The 23,541-nt window shown below is 48.0% G+C and overlaps 1 protein-coding gene across 1 annotated transcript in view; it reads right to left on the bottom strand.

Moving 5' to 3' along the window:
* Positions 1 to 51: 51 nt before the first annotated feature.
* The window catches only part of LOC124605876 (proteoglycan 4-like), a 166,625-nt gene continuing 143,135 nt past the window's right edge, over positions 52 to 23,541 (bottom strand). Inside the window, exon 2 of the mRNA XM_047137824.1 lies at positions 52 to 431. Within this exon, the coding sequence (XP_046993780.1) occupies positions 52 to 431 (380 nt within the window). The remainder of the gene's footprint in view (positions 432 to 23,541) is intronic.

The following is a 23,541-nucleotide window of genomic DNA, read 5'->3' as shown; positions in this document are numbered from 1 at the left end:
AGAGCTGTGAATCATTCTTCCTGCTTTGCTGGTTGCCGAAGTTGTGAAGTGCTATCTCGAGTTGTTTGGAGGAGTTGGTGTTGTTTGAGTAGTTTTCGCTGTTGTTGGGGTGTTTGTTGTTGTTGTTGCAATTTTTGTTGCCTTTGTTGTTGTTTTCGTTGTTGACAGTGGAGGTGTTTTCGTTGTTGTCGGTGGAGGTGTTTTCGTTGTTGTCGGTGGAGGTGTTTTCGTTGTTGTCGGTGGAGGTGCTTTTGTTGTTGTCGGTGGAGGTGTTTTTGTTGTTGTCGGTGGAGGTGTTGGGGTTGCTGGTGGTGTTGGTGCTGCTGGTTGCGGTGGTATTGGTGGTGTTGGTGCTGCTGGTTGCGGTGGTATTGGTGGTGTTGGTGCTGCTCGTTGTGGTGGTATTGGTGTTGCTGCTGCTGGTGTTGGAGCTAGCAGTCACGGTAAGTGAACTCACTTATATTTCTGCACTGTTTATTTTTGAATTAGAGATTTGCTTTCTGTCATTGACTTCCAAATTCTTAACCATTTAACTCCAAAGGTCTGTGGTGAAGGCTGTGAGAAGGAAAGATTGCAAACCGAGGAAACGTGGCATAGTGTTTTCAGCATTTTCGGGAAGACAGTGAACGGATATAAATTTCGTTCTTTGTGATAAACCATCGCGAAAGCTAAATCGTATTTCCTTTTTCTGAATGTTTTATTACACTCACGTATATTTTAGGGCAGTATTACTCATTGAGAAGTAGAAGTGGATCAAACGGGAGGCAGGGGGGGGGGGGGGAGGGAGGGGTATCATAGGAGGCAGTATGGGCCGGGTAGTGATGACGTGAAAGACGAAAAAATTTATCACAACGCAAACGTGGAAATAAATTTAAACTGCTCTTACTAATTTCACGTTCTTGCCAGCAATGAAGAAGGGCGAAGGAGGACTATGGTTCATTTCTGTTGCAGTGCCCTAGCGCTCTGAACAATCTTCTTTCATTCATTCACTGTTTTTTCTAGCGGAAGTATGCAACAGCGCTGGAATAGATCTGCTGGAAGGAAGGAAGGACGGAAGAAAGATAGGAAGATAACGTTTACAGTTCCGTCGACATGGACATGATTAGAGACGGAGCGCAAGTTCGGACTGTGTCAAGGATGGGGAAGGAAATTGGCCGTGCCCTTTCAAAGGAATCGTCCCGGCATTTGCCTGGAGCAATTTAGGGAAACCACGGAAAATCTAAAACTGGATGGCAGAGCGCGGGTTTGAACCGTTGTCCTCCTGACTGAGGGTCCAGCGTGTAACAACTGCGGCACCTCGCTCGTTAGAGTGTTTTCGTAAACTTCGATTACATATCGTAACTTGTTTGGACAACTGTGTGAACATTGCTTGCATAACGCAACTTGTTTGGACACGAGAGAGGAGCCGTAGTATTATACTGCTGTTAATCATCGCCCTCTTGTCCGCCCAAATAATCAGCTACACTGTCCGCCCCTGGTAGCTGAGTGGTCAGCGCGATGGCATGTCATACCCAACGGCCCGGGTTCTATTCCCGGTTGGGTCGGAGATTTTCTCCGCTCAGGGACTGGGTGTTGTCTTATCATTTCTTCCCCACCGACGCGCAAGTCGCCGAAGTGGCAACTCGAAAGACTTGCCACCAGGTGAACCGTCTACCCAACGGGCGGTCCTAGCCACACGGCATTTCCATTTACCGCCCTCTCAACTCGAATTATCCAATATAGGAAAAGGTCACCGTCTTGAGTACCTAATAAAATCTGGAGTGCCGACTTTTTATTCAGCACATAATTCATCTCAAAATCGTGTTATCCATGAATGCAAACAGATATTAGTAATTCCCCTCCCGTGGAGGGCTACATTAGACCCTCGCTATACAAACAATTTTGTTTAAAATCACGAGAGCTACATTGAATTTCGTTTTTGTAAATGTTTTATTAAAATAATAACTACCAGCATGATGTCACTTATTAATGCTAGTATTTGAAAAATATGTTGGAACTATTCAGTATTAGAAGCTTTCTGTATTTACGATAATAATAATAGTAATAATCTCCTAGAAATATTTTCGTAATTTAGATACGTTAGGAGCTTTTTATTTTCTACCCATCAAAAAAGCTCATCTTACGCCTGAGCGGATGATCACAGTCAGCTTAAGAACGTCTTTACTACAACGTAGTTGCAGCATTGTCGTCCGTGATTTGAAATATTATGTCTTAAACAGTGACTAAATAATTCGGATTTTGTTAAGCCTCTCAAGCGCAGCCAGTGCTAAACGTCAGTGAGAATTCTGTAATGCCTCTCCCTTTCACGGGCGCCTACCATTTTGCGGGGTACGCGGGGTGTAAACGGTAGCTTTCACAACGTACCACAGTGGTGTAGGGCAAGTCGAGACGAACAATTCGATATATACATCCTATGCACCAAGCACGGGAACTGCCTCATTGTCGGTAAATGTTACGTATTTCAACCTGTTCAATTTTTCAGTATGGAGCAGATATAAACACTGGGCTTCACTGCCTGTCAATTTGTTACCACAAACTCTATTTGCCTTTGAAACTTCCTGGCAGATTAAAACTGTGTGCCGGACCGAGACTCGAACTCGGGACCTTTGCCTTTCGGGGGGCAAGTGCTTTACCAACTGAGCTACCCAAGCACGACTCTATGCCCCGTCCTCACAGCTTTACTTCTGCCAGTACCTCGTCTCCTACTTTCCAAACTTTACAGAAGCTCTCCTGCGAATCTTGCAGAACTAGCACTCCTAAAAGAAAGGATATTGCCGAGACATGGCTTAGCCAAAGCCTGGGGGATGTTAACTTTCACATTCGTTGATTTCGCGAGCTATCAATCAAATTGTGACCTTCCAACGTAACATAATAAAGCTCGGGTTGTGGAACGGATCAGTCTGTTACCACACACAACCAAGATGCGTTCGTGGGGGATGGCGTGGTGGCAATACCACGCTTTAACTTCAGATTGGCCTTCGTGAAACACCTAAGCTATTAAGGTCTGCGTTTCATTCGATATTTTTCAATATTCTCTCCCTCTTTTCGCTAAAACAAAACCAAAAACAGAATAAAACATTTTTGTAGCATATATAATGCTGTTTAATTTTTTAATTATATGCATTTCTGCTAGTCGTCTGTTCTCGAGTTGTTGCAGAAAGGCGTAAAAAAGAAATGATCTCCAACTACACTTCCTCACACACGCCCCTCCACCCTCCCTCCTGTCAGAATGTTTAGTACGTTGCTCATGGCACTCCCTTCTGCCACTGTATAAAAAGCTGAGATTACATAAATTATTTCTATATTCTACCGGTTTCATCGGCTATATCATCATCATCCATCATCATCACATCATATCATCATCATCATCATCATCTTACAGACTTCATTGAACCACTCCCATCAAATTTAGAAAGGTTTATAGAATTTGTTGGTGTTCTGCAACGCAATTGTTCAGTAATAATTCAGTAAGGTGATTAATAACACAGTAGTTGTTCAAGGAGTGTTATAATTTGTTACACAAAGGGTGTTTTACTCTCCTGTCCGGTCAATACTTCTCTATTCTTTCGCATATTTTTTTATTCTTATGGGATCAAACTTGTTGTTGTTCTCCTGATCGTCTGCAGTCTGGTTTGCCTGTCTCCCAGTATTTTTTTTTAATTGCATAATTGTATCTTCCTTAATTTCTATTTAAAATTACTCTTACGATTCCACAACTTTTCTATTACTTTTGTACTAATTCTTTTCTCTGGTGTTCTCGTGAGATGTCCAGACGATGATATGCAATTGTTCCTGATTGTGCTCGTTATTGGTTCTATTTTTTGTATGTGGTTTCATTTGAAGCTATTCTTCAGTTACTCTATTTTACCATTTTCCGTTCTCATTTAGGTTGACTGTTACGGTTTCATCTAAATACTCACATTTTTGCCTAAAAGTTACGTATTGGACCCCTTCCATTTTTTCAATGCGGCACAGATGTAGACATTAGTCTTCGCTACATGTCAATTTGTTACCACAAACATGTTTTCTACTCTCTCATTACTTGGCTTTGCCATCTCAACCAGATCGCCACCTTAGAACGTAACCTTGACTAAGGACTGTGCTACAAATCCTTGTCACCATGGCTACGATTTCAACAGGAGGGGAGGTATCCAATAAGTAACTTTAACCCAGTTTTGATTCCCTGTTGTTATATTGTAATACTATTTGCAGGTCAGATAAGTCAGTCTAATCTTGTGATTCTTCAGTTTCTCCCGGCATTTACCCACATAAGGGCTTAGTAATCCTGCCAGGTATTTGGCCAGCAAATATGTAGGTGCACTAAAGTTGCTGCCAAGGGGGACCGCTACGCCCAGTTGTCAGCAACATTAGGGCACCTACATATTTGCTGGCCAAATTAATCCCTTATGTGGGTAAATGCCCTCATCACGTTCGTAATTCTGTGATTTCGTAAAATGTCTCGACAGCTTCAAGATGAAAGACTCAGATATCCTGGTGAGTTTCGACGTTGTTTCATTATGCACTAGGGTTCCTCTTCGAGAGTCAGTTTAGCTCATTGCACAGAAATTTGACGAGAAGACAACCGACCTTTTCAAGCACGTTCCGACCTCCACGTATTTTCTCTTTGATGGAGAATACTATGGACAACCAAGAGGAGTCGCAACTGGGAGCCACTCCCACTTGTGATCGCGAATTGCTATATGGAGTACTTCCAGGAGGAAGCTTTGGCGTCATCCAAATGGAAACGTACTTGTTTTCTGCGTTATGTGTATGACACGTTCGTGATTTGGCCCCATGAAAGGGACAAGCTCCCAGACTTCCTTATACACCTGAACTCTGTACATCCGAACATGAAATTCACTATCAAGACCGAAGTAGAATGAAGATTACCAATTGTGGATGTCATGGTCAAAAGAAGAGCGGATGGCACCCTGTACCAAGGGGTATACAGGAAGAAAACGCACACTGACCTGTATTTGCATGTGGATACCTGCCACCACCCAGCGCAGAGGAATAGAGTGTTAAAAACACTGGTGCACAGGGCGCGCACCATGTCTGACGCAGCCCTCCAGGGGTCTCAGTCCTTTTGTAGGTACACGTGTGGTGTGCACGGGGCCCCGAGCTGTTGCAGTTTCCTTTCCTTTCCTTTGAAGGCTGCAGTACCATCCCTGTTTCTCTCCCTCCCTCTCCCTCCCTATCCTTGCTCGTTTGTCCCTGCCCCCTCTTTTCCCTCTCAGTGGTCTTCGTTATGTTGACTTGGCTATCCTACTAGATTTGTTCTGGTCTGTGCTATTGTTCAGTTTGCTGTTTCCATGTCCTTTCCGGCGTTTTTGGTCCCCTTGAGGATTGATCTCCATTTACAAAATTTTCCGTTCATTGTGAGCCATTTGGGGATGAACTGCCTACCTAGCTTCCATGGTGCAGGTTCCTCTCCCCCCTCCCCTTTCCCATTGCACCCTGGCCCCCCTCCTGCTAGGTCACCAGCACAGTAGCCAGTCCGTGTGGTGGGGCTGTTAAGTACCCACTTGGCTGAGGCCCCTGAAACCACAGGTATCACACTACTACTACCTGATCTGTTAACGCCTCGTGTATGCCCAGGAGTCAATGCTCATCGTTTTGGGGCACCAGAACTCCCGGTAATTTCTGCCGTGCCAGACAGCTTTTGCTGTGGCTGGGTGGCTCCTGTGGAGTGAGCCCCTAATTGGAGTGGGTGGTACTAGGGTGGACACCTTGTGCGTGGAGCGACAAAAGCTTCACTATGCTGACCATTCTGTGGTCATCTCTAAGAGTGGTAGCAGACGTGACACTTCTCCTGATCCCTAGGCCTTCCCCTCCGTGACCACCCCTTGGGAGGAGGGTCAAGCTCGCTGGTTTGGGTTGAATCCTTTCCCTCAGTACCTGGTTTGTACCAGGACGGATGGCGGTAGTATTGCCACGACCAAGCCTTTGTTTTTCGTGCAGACAATTGGAGATAAGTATGGCGAAGTTGAATCGATGAGTAAAGTGCAGTCCGGTGCTTTGCTCATCAACACATCTTCAGCTGCCCAATCTGACGCCCTGCATGCTTGTGACCGTCTCGGTGATGTCCCAGTCTCCATCACACCCCACCAATCTTTGAACTCAGTACAGAACATTATTTTCCACTGAGATCTTCTTCTGCAAACTGACGAGGAACTCTGTGCCAACCTCGAGAGGCGAGGGGTTCCCTCCAAACGAATGCATTGCTAAGGGCACCTTTATCCTGGCCTTCGAGGGGGATTTCCTCCCAGAGGTGGTCAAGGTAATGGTGTATTGATGTCACATAAAACCTTACATTCCACTACAGATGTTTTAAATGCTTAAAGTTTGAAAACATGTCTTCCCGCTGCACCACTGATCCTCTCTGTGGTGACTGTGGGTGCCCCCTTCATGAGGGGAGTGGCTGTGGTCCCCCACCAATGTGTGTAAATTGTAATGAACAGAATGCTTGGTGTTTGTGAAAGAAAGAAAGAAGGATTCAAAAGTACAAAACTTTACATGGGTTCACCTACACTGAGGCTCATCAAAAATATGACTGGCTCCACCTCTTGTCTATGACCTCGACTTTTGCTTCAATTGCGTCCATTCCCCCTCATACCCCCTCCTCATCCCAGCCCCACCCCATTCGCCAAATGCCTTCATCCTCCTCGGCCCCCCCACTCCCCCTGCCCCCTCCCTCTCAGTACCCATACCCACCCCTTTGGGCGCAGCTCCCCCTCCCCCATTGGAGAAGTGGTCCCTTCCTTTGGCAGCTGCCGGTACTGGAGCTCCCTCCCGGGACTTCTCTTCCCGGCACCCCTGTGAAAGGTGATCTGCTGCTCCACATCAGCAGCGCGATCCTCAGCCGGTGGGCGCCAAGATTGGCTGGTGTAGTTCTGTGCCTGCCCTTGCTGAAGTCTACCCTTCTCTTCCTTCCCAAGAGAAAAGGAGAAAGGCAGGAACAAAGGCAAGGTCCCTCTGGTACCCCCCCCCCCCTGAGGTGCAGCCTTCCACTCCTACAGTCAATGAACCAACTCTAACCCCACCTATATGGATATTACCCCATCCTTATTGGTGATGGATAGCGACTCGGTGGCGTGACCGACTCTGGTCCTTTCGCTTCCACTTTGGACTCTCGCTTGAGAATCCTCCAGCGGAATTGTAATGGATATTTGCGTCACCTTCCAGAATTGCAGCCCCTTCTTTCTTTCTACTCTGCCACTTGTATTGCGCTCCAGCAGACCCATTTTGTCAATTCTTACTCACCCACCCTTTGTGGGTTCCATGCTTTCTGTCGGAACTGAATTGGCCCCTTGCAGGCTTCTGGTGGTGTGTTCACCTTGGTCCGCAAGGACATTGTTAGTAAATGGGTTCCCCTCCATACCACTCTGGAAGCAATTTCTGTCAGGGTCCATCTGGCCACTCCAATCACAATCTGTAATCTCTACCTCCCACCTGACAGGCTGCCCACATCCAGTGCCCTCACCACCCTTTTTCAATAAATCCCTTCTCCCTTGTTGTTATTAGGGGACTTTAATGACCACAACCCTCTTTGGGGTAGTCATACGACTACTGCCCTGGGCAGGACAGTTGAAGCTGTTCTGTTTACTAAACATAGGCGCTCCCACACACTTTAGTGTGGCACATGGCACTTTCTCAACCATTGGCCTCTCCATCTGCAGTCCCAGCCTTCTTCCCTCCAATCAGTGGGGCGTCCATGATGACTTATGTGACAGCGACCATTACCCGATTGTTTTGACGTTCCTTCAGTGTCTCTCGCTCTGTCACCCTCCCAAGTGGACCATATCTAAGGCTGATTGGGTGCCTTCTCCTCTGCTCCCATCCCCCCCCCCCCCATATTGCCACACGACAGTGTTGATGAATCTACTCAGACTTTGACTGCCTCCATCCTTTCAGCAGCTGTTTCAGCAATCCCTTCTTCAGGTTTCTCCCCCCCCCCCCCCCCCGCCGGAAGCTGGACCCTCGGTGGACTGTGGACTCCTGAAATTGCTGCAGCCATAAAAGACCACCACCGTGCTCTTCAACAGTTAAAGCAGCACCCTTCTACTGCTCTTCTTCCGGTCTTTAAACAACTCTGCACCCGGGCCCGCTACCTAATCAAATTTCAGAAACGGATTTTCTGGGAATGATGCTGCCATAGGACCCCAGACCCCCTCTTCACAAGTCTGGGCGAAACTGGCGAATTCTTTGCCACTGTCCTCCCATTGGAGTTGCAGGAATTTCTGTGCATGATGTTGCCCTTACCAATCCGGACTTTGTGGCAGGAAATTTCGCTCTAAACTTTGCTCAAGCTTCGGCATTGGTTCAGTATCCGCCCACATTCCTTCTCCTGAAAGAGCGTTCAGAACGACTGCCTTAGTCTTTTGTTTCATGCTGGTCAGAACAATATAATGCCCCATTCAGCGAATGGGGATTTGCCAGCGCCCTCGACCTTTGTCCTGACATGACTCCTGGACCGGATGCTCCAACACTTATCGGTAGTTGGCCACTATCATATACTGACCCTCTTCAACCGTCTGTGGAGTGTGGGGGTATTTCCTACCCAGTGGCAGGAAAGCATTGTTGTTCTGGTGTTGAAGCCAGGGAAGCCGCCTCTTCAGTTGGATAGCTACCGTCCAATTAGCCTTAATAACACCCTCTGCAAGTTCCTTGAATGCATGGTGAGTTGGCGGCTTGAATCCCGTGACCTTTTGTCATCGACTTAAAGTGGTTTTTGCTGTGGCCGCTCTATGGTTGACAACTTGGTCCACCTGAAGTCTGCTCTCTGGTCAGCTTTTGTCCATCAGCAATCTTTGATCTGCATAAATTCTGGCACCACCTGACGCCACCACATACTCACCACCTTTCACGAATGGGGCCCTCGTGGCGCTTTGCACGTTTTCATCCATAACTTGCTTGTTTGTCACTCTTTTCAGGTCAAAGTTGGCTCCTACTACAGCTTTACCCATGGGCAAGAAAATGGAGTTCCATAGGGTTCTGTGCTGAGTGTCCCTCTCTTTCTCATAGCCATTAATGGCCTGGTGATAGCTGTTGGTCCCCCTTTTCGTATGCTGACGATATTTGTATCTACGTTGCCTCCTCTATAATGGGCGCTGCAGTAGGCCATCTGTCGGGCACACTCATATGCTCTCTCCCATGGCTTTCAGTTTTTGGTGGCCAAGACTTGCAATGCATTTCTGCCGTCGCCGTACAGTCCATCCCCATCCGGAACTGCTCCTCGATGGCCAGGCCCTCGAGGTGGTCGACACCCATCGCTTCTTGGGTCTGGTCTTCAATGCCCAGTTGACATGGCTCCCTCATGTTAGCCAGCTGAAGAGGATGTGCCATTCCCATCTCACTTTGTTCGGAGTCTATGCAATACCACCTGGGGTGCAGAACGCTGTGTTCTCCTGCGATTGCATCAAGCATTGGTCCAGTCTCGTTCACACTATGGAAGTCCTGTCAACGGTTCTGCGTCGCCTTCAACACTGTAGATACTAAACCCCATCCACCACTATGGGGTCTGACTTGCGACTGGTGTCTTCCGGACTAGCCCCGTACTTAGCCTTCTTGCAGAGATGGGGATTCCACCACTGCACCAGCAACAGCTGATATATTATATGCTCTGCATTTGTTGCAACCCAAAGCACCCTAGCTATGGGCTTCTTTATCCAGACACGGAGATCACCCTGCCACAGCAGTGGCCACGATGTGGGCTTACCGTAGCTGTCCGCATTCAGTCGCTCTTTTCTGAGCTCCAGCAATTGCCTTTACCACCTCTCTTCACTGCTCACGCATGTACCACTCCGTGGTGCGTCTCTCGTCCGTAACTCTATCTTGATCTCTCAATCGATTCAAAGGATTCTGAGTCTCCGATGGCTATTCGCCACCAGTTCTCCTGTCTCCTCAGTTCTTTCCAGGGTTCAGAAGTGATATATACTGATGGCTCCATGGTTGATGGCTGCACTGGTTTTGTTTACAGCCATGCGTGATACACGGAACTTCGTTCCTTACCAGATAGCTGTAGTGGTTTTACTGCAGAATTGGTTGCCATCTTGCGTGCACTGGACCATATCCGCTCCTACTCAGGACTATCCTTCACTATCTATAGTGACTCAATGAGCAGTTTGCACGCTATCAGCCAGTGCTTCCCTCGCCACCCATTGGTCATCGCTATCCAGGACTCCCTTTCTCTCCTCGCTCAATGTGGATGCTCGGTGGTTTTCATTAGGACCCCAGACCATGTTGGGATCCAGACAGTGAACTTGCCAATCGACTGGCTGAATTAGCTACTACCAGGCCATCTCTTGCTATTGGTATTCCGGAAATAGACCTTTGCTCAGCATTACGTCGTCAGGTTTTGGGCCTTTGGGATGCAGAATGGATCACTCTTTCTTCGCCAAACAAGCTCAGGGCAATTAAGCATTCTACAACTCTGTGGCGGTCCTCCTCCTGGGCGTCTCATAAGAAGTCTGTTGTCCTTGCTGGCTCTGCATCAGCCATACTTGGCTGACTCACGGTTATCTCCTCCGTCGTGAGGACCCCCCTCACTGTCGTTGTGGTTGACTGTGGCCTACATCTTATTGGACTGCCCCAACTTAGCCACTCTGCGACGGACTTTTAGCCTTCCAGACACGATAGCCCTGGTGTTGCTGACCATGCCTCAGCGGCGGATATTGTTTACATTTTATTCGTGACAAGGGGGTTTTTATCACTTTATTTAAGGGAGGGACCTTCTACCTTATCGGTGAATGGAGGGGATGACAGGCCCTCTTGCTCCCACTTTCGTCCCGAGTGGATTGGCTTCAACTGGGCTTGGTGGTTCACCCCAGCCCTCTGCCTTCCCACTCCTTTCGTTACGGGTTCTGTTATGTATTGAGCGTTTCTCTTGTCTCCTGTGCTTCTTCCTTCCCGCCCCTGTAATTAGTCACTTTCTTTCCCTCACATCTTCTTCCACCCTTTTCCTTCCGTCCCTTAGTTCTCATTTTATGGGCATTGTAGTTGCCTCTCCTAACGTGGTATTTTATCGGTTTTAGTGAATCTAAGGTCGGAGGGATCGATTACCTCATAGTTTGGTCCATTCTACAACCAACCAACCAATCTCTGACGCAGAGTGTCTTCCCCAAGAGCTGGCACACCTCAAAACTGTGTTCGGAAAAACGGGTACTCGGAATGGCAGATCAGAAGCACTCTCCGCCTCACCTCTACAGTATAGCGTGTGGAGACGAAAGAAGTCATGGAGAAAGACATAGCCACTGCCTATATACCGTATACTGGCACACTATCGGGGAAAGTAGGACGAATATTGAGGAAACACAGAGTAGGTACTGTCTTTTGCCCACCAAATAAAACACAAGCATTATTGGGAAGTGTCAAAGGCGATCTCGGTTTGCAGAAGGCTGGCATATATTAGATTCCATGTCAATGTGGGAAAACTTAAATTGGACAGACAGTGCGCACCATTCAAGATCGTTGCCGAGAACATCAGAGGCACACTTGACTTGGGTACCCCAACAAGTCAGCGGTCGCAGAGCACTGTCTGTGCGAAAATCACGAAATGGGATACCAACATACCTGGGGCCTGGCACAGACATCCAAATACTGGGACAGTGTCGTTAGAGAGGCTATCGAAATTCTTACCAGGGATGGAGTCATCAAACGAGATTGCGGCTACAACCTCAGGGCGTGGGAACCAGCATTGAGTCTAATTAAAAAGACGCTTAGCAAAGGCAACATACGGATGACTAGGGCGGACGAGACAATTACACCGTAGCCACTACAGATGCCGTCGCCAGAATCTCACCGACAGCCAACCCGTGGGTGCGGACCGTGAGGAGAACGCCTCACGAGGGGTGGGGATTTAAGATGATGGACACTACGGACCATCAACACACCTGTGATCTGTTAGAGCAGCCTAATATTGTTTTTCAAATGGTGTTCTAAGGCCAATTTTCTGTGTTTCTTGTAGCCATTTAACCTGTATGGTTTCTTGCATATTGTTGGCTAGGTGAGCTAGAGCATTATAAAATCCCAAGCAGTGTAAACTTACTTACTTTGTTGCACATCCATTTCTTATTTTCTTTTATCTTTGTACCATTCACCCATAACATACCCCCCTGCAGGTCTGGGGCTTAGAATAGGCCCGGGGTATTCCTTCGTTTTGTATGAGGCAACTAAAAGGAGTTCCACACGTTTTGACCTTTATGATGGGCCCCTGCAGGGTTTGACCTCCACTCTTCAAAATTTTCCAGAGGATCTAGCCAATTGGGGAAGGGCGCCTTACAAGGTGCATTGTGTCCATAGTGCACGGAGATCTTTTTCTTGTCATCGCATTGCAGTCCTGCTTATTCTCCATCTCTTGGGCAAGGACACCTTCCTGGGTGCGTTTTCCACCATGCACTATCAGTGTCGATTTCTGTGTCGATGATGGCCATGGACTTCTTTGCACCTGATACCCAGCACTGTAGCCAGTCCATTGTGGTGGGACCGCCAAGTACTGTGTTGGTTGTAGTCCCTGACCACACACAGAGATCGCTCTGCTGATGGCTTGGCCGTTAACTCTCCATGTGTGCCAAGGGGCATCAGGACTCCCAGCAATGGCCATCCTGCCAGGTGGCCTTCCACCATGGACTTCTTTGCACCTGATATCCAGCACGGTAGCCAGTCCATTGTGGTGTGGCCGGCGTGTACCCTTCTGGTTGTAGCCCCCTGACCACACCGTCGGCGAGCTTTACAGCGGCAATGCCGCACCCATCCCTGGAACACCTCATAGCCTTTAAAATGGCGCCATGCTAGTGTACGCTACCTTATCAAACAATGGAAGGAGGAGTGTTGGGAGAGATACATCTCCAGCATTGGGGGCCACACGTCACCTGCCCAAGTCTGGGCAAAGATCAAACGTCTTTTTGGGTACCAGGCCCCAATAGCTGTACCCGATGATACCATAAATGGCGAGTTATTACCGACGCATATGCGATTGCTGAGCACTTTGCTCGATCTCTGCGCAGGAGAATTAATCCCCAGCCTTCCGCATACTCAGATGGAGGCTGGAAGGGAACCTCTTCTCATTCACTACACGCTGCAGTGAATCCTATAACGTCTCATTTACAGAGTGGGAGCTCCTCAGTGTCCTTGCATGTTGCCCTGACACAGCTTCTGCGCATGATCGCATCCACAGCCAGATGATTAATCATGTCTCATCTGACTGCAAGCGACATCTTCTCATCATCTTCAATCAGATCTGATATTATGGCGTCTTTACATAGCCATGGCGGGAGAGCACCATCTATCTGGTGCTCAAAACCAGTAAACACCCTCTTGATGTGGATGACTATCGGCCCATCAGCCTCACCAACGTTCTTTGTAAGCTGCTGGAATATATGGTATTTCCACAGTTGGGTTGTGCCTTTGAGTCACATAGCTTGCTGGTTCCATGTTAGGGTGGCTTCCGCAAGGGTCGTTCTACCACTGGTAATCTTTTATCCATAGTGCCTGTTATCTGAACAGCCTTTTCAGACAGCAACATCTGATTACTGTCTTTTTTGACTTACGTAAAGCATACGACACGACTTGGCGACATCATATACTTGCCACATTGTATGAGTGGGGTCTCCAGAGACCACTCCCGATTTTTGTCCGAAACTTCCTGTCGCTCCGTACTTTCCATGTCCGAGTCGGTGCCTCTCATAGTTCCCCCCCCCCCCCCCCCTCCCCTATCCAGGAGAATGGGGTTCCGCAGGGCTCCGTATTGAGTGTGTCTCTTTTTAGTGGCTATTAACGGTCTAGCAGCAGCTGTAGTGCCGTCTGTCTCACCCTCTCTGTATGGGGCGACTTCTGCATTTCGTACTGCTGCTGTAGTACTGTTGTTGCTGAGCGGCGCCTCCAGGGAGCCATTCACAAAGCCTACTCATGGGCTCTAGCCCACGTTTTCCAGTTTTCAGCTGCAAAGTCGTGTCTCACGCACTTCTGTCGGCGTTGTACCGTTCATCTGGAACCCGCACTTTACATTAATGACGATCCACTCACTGTAGCGGAGACATCAATTCCTAGGACTGGTTTTTGACCCTCGATTGACGTGTCTCCTTCATCTTCGTCAGCTTAAGCAGAAGTGCTGGCAGCACCTCAACGCCCTCCGTTGCCTGGGCAACATCAATTGGAGTGCAGATCACTCTGCGCTGCTGCAGCACTACAGAGCCCTTGTCTAATCCAGAATTGACTATGCGAGTGTGGTTTATGGTTCAGCAGCGCCTCCTGTATTACATTTCCTCGACCCTGTGCACTACTGTGGGGTTCGATTAGCGACAGCAGCTTTTAGGACGAGTCCGATGACGAGCATACTAGTGGAGGCTGGTGTCCCTCCACTCCAGGTCAGACGTGCGCAACTGCTCGTCAGATACGCAGCACACTTTTATAGTTCGCCTGAGCACCCAAATTACTGTCTCCTTTTTCCGCCCGCAGTAGTCCATTTCCCGCATCGGAGATAACGATTGCGGTTCACGTGTGGTCCCTTCTCACTGAACTGGAGTCCTTACCTTTAACACCTCTACTTGCGATCCGTTCTTGTATATCTCGGCCGAAACTTCGTCTGGACATTTTGCATGGCCCTGGGGACTCCGTTAACCCCGCCAGGGTTCCACAACTCTTTTGTGGATACGTGCTTTGCGAGCACGGCGCCCAAGCTAGTGTGGCCCCCTCTCCTTTGCGGGCTGCATACCTTCCTTTCCCATATCCTTCCCCAACCCCCATATTCCCCCCCCCCTCCTCATCTCCAACTCTTCCCTTCCCTTTCTCCCCCTATGGGAGTATGTTTAGTGCCTAGGTCTGGAGACGGATGCTTGAAACTGTAAAACAGTCTCTCTTCTTCGCTTTCTCTGCAGGCAAGTCTCTGTTCTTGTTGCAACCCTTGTTCATTCAAGTTCGAGCAGCCCTTAGCGGCTCACCATCTTATTTACAACTATTTGTGACGTCGCCTTTCCGGCTTAGATTTTTTAAAATGTGTCTTGTAAGTACTGCATCTCTTTCCAGTCAGTACAAACTTTAATTTTATTAATGTATTATATACGTAATGTTTTAAAACAGTTTAATTCTGAAGACCACGTTCGTAGTTGGGTCGAAACCTGGTCAATTTAGACTTAATATTTGTGACCGAGGGCTTATTTGTTCTAATATAATATCTCTGTCCTTCCTTTGTCCTTCTCTTTCCCTTAGATCTTCTCTTTCCCTCTTCTCCACTGCAGCGTTTGAGATCTCTCTTCTTTCGTTTCCTTTTTTTTGTCCCTCCCTTTCTCTTTTTTCCTCCCTGTGCGTGTCTGAAGGCCGACCCATGCATTCCCACGCATAGCCGGTGACGGGATAACACGTAATTACCCGCCTCGGGTAGACAGGTAGGACTTGTACGTACCCCCTGGTAACGGCCAGGCCCAGGGAGGGGTGATTACCCGAGCTGGTACCTTCCGAAAGTGCCGATTGGTCCCTCCGTCCATTTCTCGGCAGTTGTGACCTGCCTAAGGCGGGAGTGCCCTCAGAGAGGGTCCCCACAAGGAAGGAGCGCGCCATCGGACACGCCGGTAATTATGGGGGATACATCCGCAATGGTTTCCTCTTCATCTACTATGTCTGCTCACAAGCGAAAGTTAAATGAGTCTCAGCCACGAACAATTCTTCCATCAGTGCCATTGTTCCTTGTTGTTTCTCGGTCGGACGAAGGTCAAGACTTCTCCACAGTCAACCCTTTCATTGTCGACGCAATTGCAGGTCCTGTAGAGTCTTGTTCCCGATTTCGAAATGGCACCTTGTTGTTAGCAGTTTTTGTGCCTGGAGGGCACTGAATCTTTCTGTGTACTTCACTGCTACACACCTTCCCTGTCTGGGTGGAAGCGCACCACACTTTAAATTCATCACGTGGGGTGGTTTATACACGCTCCCTCGACGGATTGTCCGACGAGGAAATTCGAAACTACCTGTCTGACCAGGGCGTAACGGCTGTTCATTGAGTCATTTGAAACCGAGTTCAACTTCCATCGAACATAAAAGTGGGCTATGAGATAATTTCCGTTCGCCCTTACATCCCAACCACACGCTTTGCTATCGGTGTCAGTGGTTTAGTCATACCAGCCAGTCATGTTCCAGCCCGCCCAAATGCGTTACCTGTGGCAAGGATGCCCATGAGGGTGCTTGTCCACCTCCATCCTCTCGTTGCATCAACTGTATGGGTGATCACGCTGCTTCCTCTAGAGATTGTCATATTTTCTAAGACAAACGGCTCATTCAGGAAATCAGAGTGAAGGAAAAGGTGTCGACCTTTGCTGCTCCAAAGTTATTCGCCAGTCGAAAGCCCCCTCTGCCTCACACAGGTAAATACAGCACTGTCCTTGCCTCTCCTTGGCCTACAGAGGAGGCAGCCACACAGACTTGTGATCCCACCTTTAGTGCCACGGTCGCCCATTCAACCTCCCCACTGTCACCTGCTTACCCTACAGCTCACCCTTCGTTGGGTTCAGCTAAATCACGAGCCCCAAAATCAGACACCAGGACTTACAAAAAAGAGGCTACTCGTGAAGATTTTTTAAGTACCCCAAATTCACAACCATCGGTTCCTCCTCCATCTAAACATCCTGTTTCTAAGAAGGCTAATAAGAAACCCAGTTCCTCTCCTTCTCCGCCACGGCGTGTCCCAGCTATAGCACCACCTGGCGGTAGCCTCCCTCGGCCGTCTTCTGTATCGCCGAGGCGCACTGCTGGCGGCCGATCAATCGGCCGATCGCTGGTGGCAGGAGCTGCTCCCGAACAACCTATGGATCAGGATCTTCTGCCTTTGGCAGAATGCTGTTCGACGCTGTCGGCCGCCGGCTCTGAGGAGTCCTTGGTCACATTCTTCCATTTTCTGTCCACCCTATCTCCATTATCCATTGGATTATCCGCGCCATTCGAGCCAATCGGGATGAATTGTCGATCCTCTTACGATCGTACTCGCCGGTCGTCTTTTGTCTTCAGGAAACAAAGCTGCGTCCTCACGATCGCTTTGTTTTCCCTCATTTTCAGTCAGTCAGATTTGATCTCCCCTCTGTTGATGGCACTCCAGCACATGGAGGACTCATGACTCTTCTCCATGATACTGTCCACTATTACCCAATTCCCTTAAACAGTTCCTTCCAAGCTGTTGCTGTCCGTCTTTCCCTTTCTGGATAAAACTTCTCTCTTTGTACTGTATACATTCCATCATCCAGGGGACTTATGACCACAGCAGTTGAGTCCCATAGTGCTCAGAGCCAGCCATTCCATCATCCACACCAACGGCAAGAGCTGATCTCCTTCATCTTCTTGGTCAGTTTCCGCCGCCGTATTTGCTGGTTGGGGACTTCAATCCCCACCATCTGCTGCGGGGATATCCGCGTCCTTCTCTGGGCCGCTCACTATTAATAGACATCTTCCACCAAGCGGATCTTGTTTGCCTCAACACTGGGGACCTTAAATTTTTGTCTGCCTCCACGACAAATTTATATTTGGACCTTTCGGTCGGTACTGTTCCGCTAACGCTTTGAATGGTTCGCTCTTGCTGATACACACTCGAGCGACCACTTTCCCTGTGTCCTTAGATTGCAGCCACAACTGCCATCTATGCGCCCGAGACGCTGGAAGTTTGCCCAAGCCGTTTGGACACTTTTTTCATCTCTAGCGACATTCGATGACCATCACTTTCCCAGCGTCGACGATGAGGTCACTCGTATTACAGACGTTATTCTTACAGCTGCGGAACGTTCAATACCACGCACCTCCGAATTGCCCCGGCGCCCCCCAGTTCCTTGGTGGAACGAAAGGTGCCGTGACGCAATACGTGAGCGGCGACTTGCTCTTCGCGTTTTCAGACACCATCCTACTTTGGCCAACTGTATCCGCTATAAGCAGTTCCGTGCGCGATGCCGTCGCGTCATCCGCGATAGCAAGAAGGCAAGCTGGGGCTTCTTTACTAGCTCATTTAACACCTTCACTCCCTCCTCGGAAGTTTGGCGTCGGATTCGACCGTTATCTGGCGCGCCTAGTTTTTCCCCGGTCTCCTGGCTGATTGTTGCGCGTGATAAATTAGTGGACCCCATCGCAATTTCTAACTCATTGGGTCAACACTTTGCTGAGATTTCGAGCTCTTCAAATTACCCGCCAGCGTCTCTCCCGAAGAAACGTGCAGCGGAAGTGCGACCTCTTGCTTTCTCCTCTCAAAATCGCGAAAGCTACAATACTGTTTTCTCCATGCGGGAACTCCAACATGCACTCTCTTCTTCTCGCTCCTCCGCCCCAGGACCGGATGGTATCCACATCTAAATGTTGCTGCATTTATCATACCATAGTCTGCGTTACCCCCTTCGCCTTTATAATCGAATTTGGACCGACAGTAATTTTCCCAGACGATGGCGGGAACTATCGTCGTTCCTGTTCTGAAACCTGGAAAGGACAAACATCTCCCCTCTAGCTATCGCCCCATTTCTCTCCCATTATGGATTGTCTCCTTCCTGATGTCTCGGGCTCCCTCTTTGTGGACGATTTTGCGATCTACTACAGCTCTCAACGGACCAGCCTCCTTGAACGACGTCTTCAAGGATGTCTCGATCGCCTCCATTCTTGGAGCATCGAAACCGGCTTCCGCTTTTCTCCCAGTAAGACTGTTTGTGTTAATTTTTGGAGTCGTTCGGAGTCTCTTCCGCCTTCCTTACATCTAGGCCATGTCAACCTCCCGTTCGCAGACGTCGCTAAATTCTTGGGTCTTATGTTTGACAGAAAGCAGTGCTGGTCCTTCCACGTTTCCTATCTTTCGGCTCGCTGTCTGCGATCCCTCAACACCCTCCGTGTTCTGAATGGTACCTCCTGGGGAGCGGACCGAGTGGTCCTCCGCCTCTATCGCGCTTTAGTGCGCTCGAAATTGGACTATGGAAGCCTAGTTTACTCCTCTGCTCGGCCGTCTATTCTTCGGCGTCTAGACTCTATCCACCACCGTGGATTACGTTTACTGTCTGGAGCTTTTTACACAAACCCTGTGGAAAGCCTTTATGCTGAGACTGCTGAACTTCCGTTGTCCAGTCGGCGAGCTGTCCTTCTGAGTCGTTATGCTAGCCATCTGTCTTTCATGCTTGCAAATCCGGCCCATGACGTTTTTTTTGACACCTCCTTGGATTTAGAGTATGCTGGGCGCCCCTCCTCCCTACTACCACCGGGAGTCCGCTTCCGTCAACTGCTACATTCTCTTTCCTTCCACTTTCCTAAGACTTTCTTGACCACTTGGGGTACAGCGCCGCCTTGGCTCCAGCCTCGGACCTACCTGCTCCGTAACCTTTGTCATTTTCCCAAGGATGGTACCCCTTCTCTTGTTTGTCGTCGCGCATTTTCTGCTCTATGTGCACAAATGAAGGATCCTACATTTATTTACACTGATGGCTCAAAAACATCGTTTGGTGTTGGGAGTGCCTATATTGTTGGCGACACCCCAAATCGATTTCGGCTTCCCGACAGTGTTAGGTTTATACTGCGGAGCTTTACGCTGTTCTCCAGGCTGTCCAATACATCCGTCGCCATCAGCGGATACAGTATGTTTTCTGTTCAGATTCTCTCAGCTCTCTCCTCAATCTCCAAGCTCCCTACCCTGTCCACCTTATGGTCCATCGGATTCAGGACTGCCTCCACTTGCTCCACTTGTGGGGCGTCTCTGTGGCGTTCCTCTGGATCCCAGGACATGTTGGTATCTGTGGAAATGAGGCGGCCGATATAGCGGCCAAGGCTACAGTCTCTCTTCTCCGGCCAGCTATTCGCATGATTCCCTTCGCCCATCTACGGAGTGTTTTATGTCGTCGTGTTGCTCTTTTATGGCACGAACATTGGTCGACATTTCCCGATAATAAATTGCGGGGCGTGAAAGCTCTTCCCTGTGCTTGGACCTCTTCCTCCCGAACTCGTCGTCGGGAGGAGGTAATTTTAACTAGACTCCGGATAGGGCACTGTCTTTTTAGCCATCGACATCTTTTAAGCGGCGATCCTCCCCCACTCTGTCCCCACTGCTCTCAACTGTGGACGGTGAGACACCTTTTACTTGAGTGCTCCTATTTTACTCCGTTACGCGCCCATCTACAGCTGTCGAATGACATATCTTTCATTTTAGCAGATGACACGCACTCAGCCGATCGCGTTCTCGAGTTTATTAGTGTCAGTGAGATAACGTCAGTAATTTGCAGCTCTTTTTTGGGACAAACAACCCCCCTTCTATAGTGGTTTTTTAAGCTTTCCTTCTGTTTTTGGTTTCCTCACTTTTTGAGTTTTGCTCCCATTGCTGCTGGTTTCCAGTTTCGTTTTTTAGTTTTTCCTAAGTCACAGACTGGGTGGTAATGACCGTAGCAGTTTTGCGCTCTAAAACCATAACATAAAAAAAAATAAAAAATAAAAAAGTCAATAACTGTAAACAGTTCGATGCTGATACATGTTCTAATCAACACTGACCCCACTAAACCCCTGGGGCGGTGGAATGGAAGACATCATCCAGAGAGTACGATCCCAGGCATAAACTCTGGTACTTCACTAAAATGTCCATGAGCGGGTGTAAATCGGTGTTCATGCATGATCCTGTATATTCTCCTTAATCGGGGATGACTAACTCCTCCCAAACACTTGTTCTCTTACTCCACGTTCGTTGTGACAGTGCCCGTTGGTTCACTGGAGTGTGTGGGTAAGTCGGGCAGTGTGGTTTCATCAAGTATCTCCATAGAATGGAAGAACTTGTGTGGAAAAACCCCCTTCTTCGTCAAAAGCTGAAATTTCGCATCGTTGGGATATGTGGCTGTGGTGATAGGACTGTCTTCCTGACGTACTGTCTCGGGAAGTTTCTGAAGTGAAGCAAATCCCGGAATAGGAGCGATATTTTTGACGTGATTCTCTTGGAAAGTGAAATTTGCATGTCAGGTTGAAGGGTGATACGTCAGTGTCACTACCGATACCGCTGAAAACACCCTAGTGTTGAACTAAACAGTGGGCATCATTCCCACCCAATTTACAAAAAAATAGGCGCTATGACAGTTGGTACTTAAAGTTGAATGCGTCGGTAATTCTGCAGTGGATCCTCCCCGTCAGACGACAAATGTCTGCTTGTACGTTCCATTTCTATATCCAAAGGCAGCCCACAAATAGGACAATCAGCTGCCTGCTCATAAAAGGCATTATTACCCTGTGAGTTGGTCGTTGGAATGCTGTCATGATAAATCCCATCAATTTCCACTGCACGTTTTTTTGAGCTCCGCAAGCAATCACCTCGCAGGATCACCCAAAAATGATAGTAATTCGTTACAAGGTAAGTCCTACGAGCTTACAAGACGATACACAGTTACGTATGGCAAATGTCTGTGTGGCAGACGGTGGGTCGTCTTCACAACGCCCGAAGAGAGGTAGGAGGCGCTGCAAGTCCATGAACGCGTGGAAGGGACGTAGCCCCCAGTGGTGGGCGCACTTAACCTTCAAGAGCTTTTTGTCGTCGGTAGACAATTCCACAAGTACTGGTACCTGACTCGAGCATACAAGGAGGTTTTCCAGATTCTCTCTTGTGGTAAAAGACTTGACACATCTGTGACAAATGACGTGTACCATAGTTTTTTGATGTTTTGATAGAGTAGGTGCGAAATGGCTTTGATCCACCCATTTTGTTGCTTCTCATTCTTGGAGAATAGCAACAGTTTAAGTGTTTGGGTTACTGACTGACTGATTTTGAGAATGGTCCAGCTACTTTAACAGCTGCTGCTTTGTTGTGCACAGCGTGCTTAGGGTCATCTTCCAGCAGAGTATCAACGTGCAACAAATAATCAGGGTTCTGCCCCTCGAATGTTGGAATGTCCTGGAATTTTACGAGGCGTGAAATGGCTCAGAAATTATAATGCCCATGGTTATTAGATGTATTTTATGTACTCTGAAGAACTGCATTTGTTAGGTAATTGCTATTGCTAGCCAAAATCTACCGTGGAAAGCGATATTCATCCCTGTTACCCAAATCCTGGACATTGGGATATTACAGCAAGCATGGCTTTTGGCTGACTTGCTTGGTCGTCTGTAATAGAGCTATGCTGCTGCTGTGTGCAGAGTGATTTTGAATCTGTCAGATACTGTGTAAGTCAATGACAATGGTAACAAGAGTCCTAGGCGTTGTTATATGGACAGACAAGCTGGCATCATCAGCTCATACCACACTGGTGGTGGTGGTGGTGGTGGTGGTGGTGGTGGTGGCAGTGGTGAGTGTGTCATCAACAAACGGGGCTGGGATGATGAACACATCATCCTGACAGGTCAAGGAGTAGGTGATGTTGCAGGCTCCTCTTGGAGTCCAACACATCCATGAAAGAAGTAGAAGAAAAAGAAGGCAACTACAAGTAATCTACACAAACACGGGGAAATCATTTTTAAATGCATACTTGTAGGATGACAGGAGTCAAATCAACGTCGCTTATTTACCCCTGTTTAATAATGGTTTACACTGTAGCGTTTCATTTCTGGTGATTCTGTCGGCGAGTTCCATACTGCAGCCAGCAAGTCTTGGAATGGAATGACCTCTCACACCAAAACGACTTGTATTTATAACAGACACCCATATTGCTTTGTTTATTTACATCAACGGGAGGTCAGTATTCACATTCCTCATCAAACGGGTTGAAGCAGGACGGTGCTGCCTCGAGTTTTTTCAGAGGCCTCCAATGTCTCTCACTACTATTGATGGTGTCTTTAAGTGTAGGATTAGATTTCAGTGCAGGTACGTGCCTTACCCATCACATGGATGACGTTTCCACTTAGGCCACGACTTGTGCCTACAGTGCACTATCAACGAATCCAGCGCAGCTGTCAAAGAAAACTATACATATTTTAGCGATGCACCTCTTGATGCATTTACTAGAATGTAATCCATCAATGTAAACATCAGGCATAGTCAGACCAATATGCACTGCTTTTGTAATATTATTAATAGCGGTAGGGGAAGGTAGTGAGATTAAATTTTGAAATCGCCAGCAAGGGCTCATGAATTCCTTGCAGGCTGTCCAAATGTTGGAAAGCTGATATGCACAAAAACCAGCTTCAGGCCAGATAAAATTATCACGTGATACATGAATGTGGTTACAGAAAGCAGTTACCAGCCCGACTTTCTCTTTAAAATAGTTGACAACCTCAGTGTTTATACCAATACCACTCTGCGAGGAATGTTTATAGATTGTTCTGCAGAATTTTTAGCACAAGTTTATGTAACCAATTTCCACATTGTATAAACAAAATTAGACACATGGATATTTTTCGTTAGACCCCACACTTCACATAGCATCCCAATATTTCTCAGATTCCTAACACATATGACTGGCCTCGGTATAAACTTGCAGCTTTCCTTGGAAGTCTATCATGCTATCTCAACCTAGCGAGCCATAGTTTTTACGAACTAATAAATTCTACTTCTTCCGGCAGATGTCAAGACTAAATGCCAAAGCCAATGATAAAAACACACAAACTCTCTCTCTCTGTCTCTCTCTCTCTCTCTCTCTCTCTCTC

Source organism: Schistocerca americana, chromosome 3 (genome assembly GCF_021461395.2).
Source record: "Schistocerca americana isolate TAMUIC-IGC-003095 chromosome 3, iqSchAmer2.1, whole genome shotgun sequence".
Classification (NCBI taxonomy): domain Eukaryota; kingdom Metazoa; phylum Arthropoda; class Insecta; order Orthoptera; family Acrididae; genus Schistocerca; species Schistocerca americana.
This window is presented reverse-complemented; position numbering and strand designations above follow the sequence as displayed.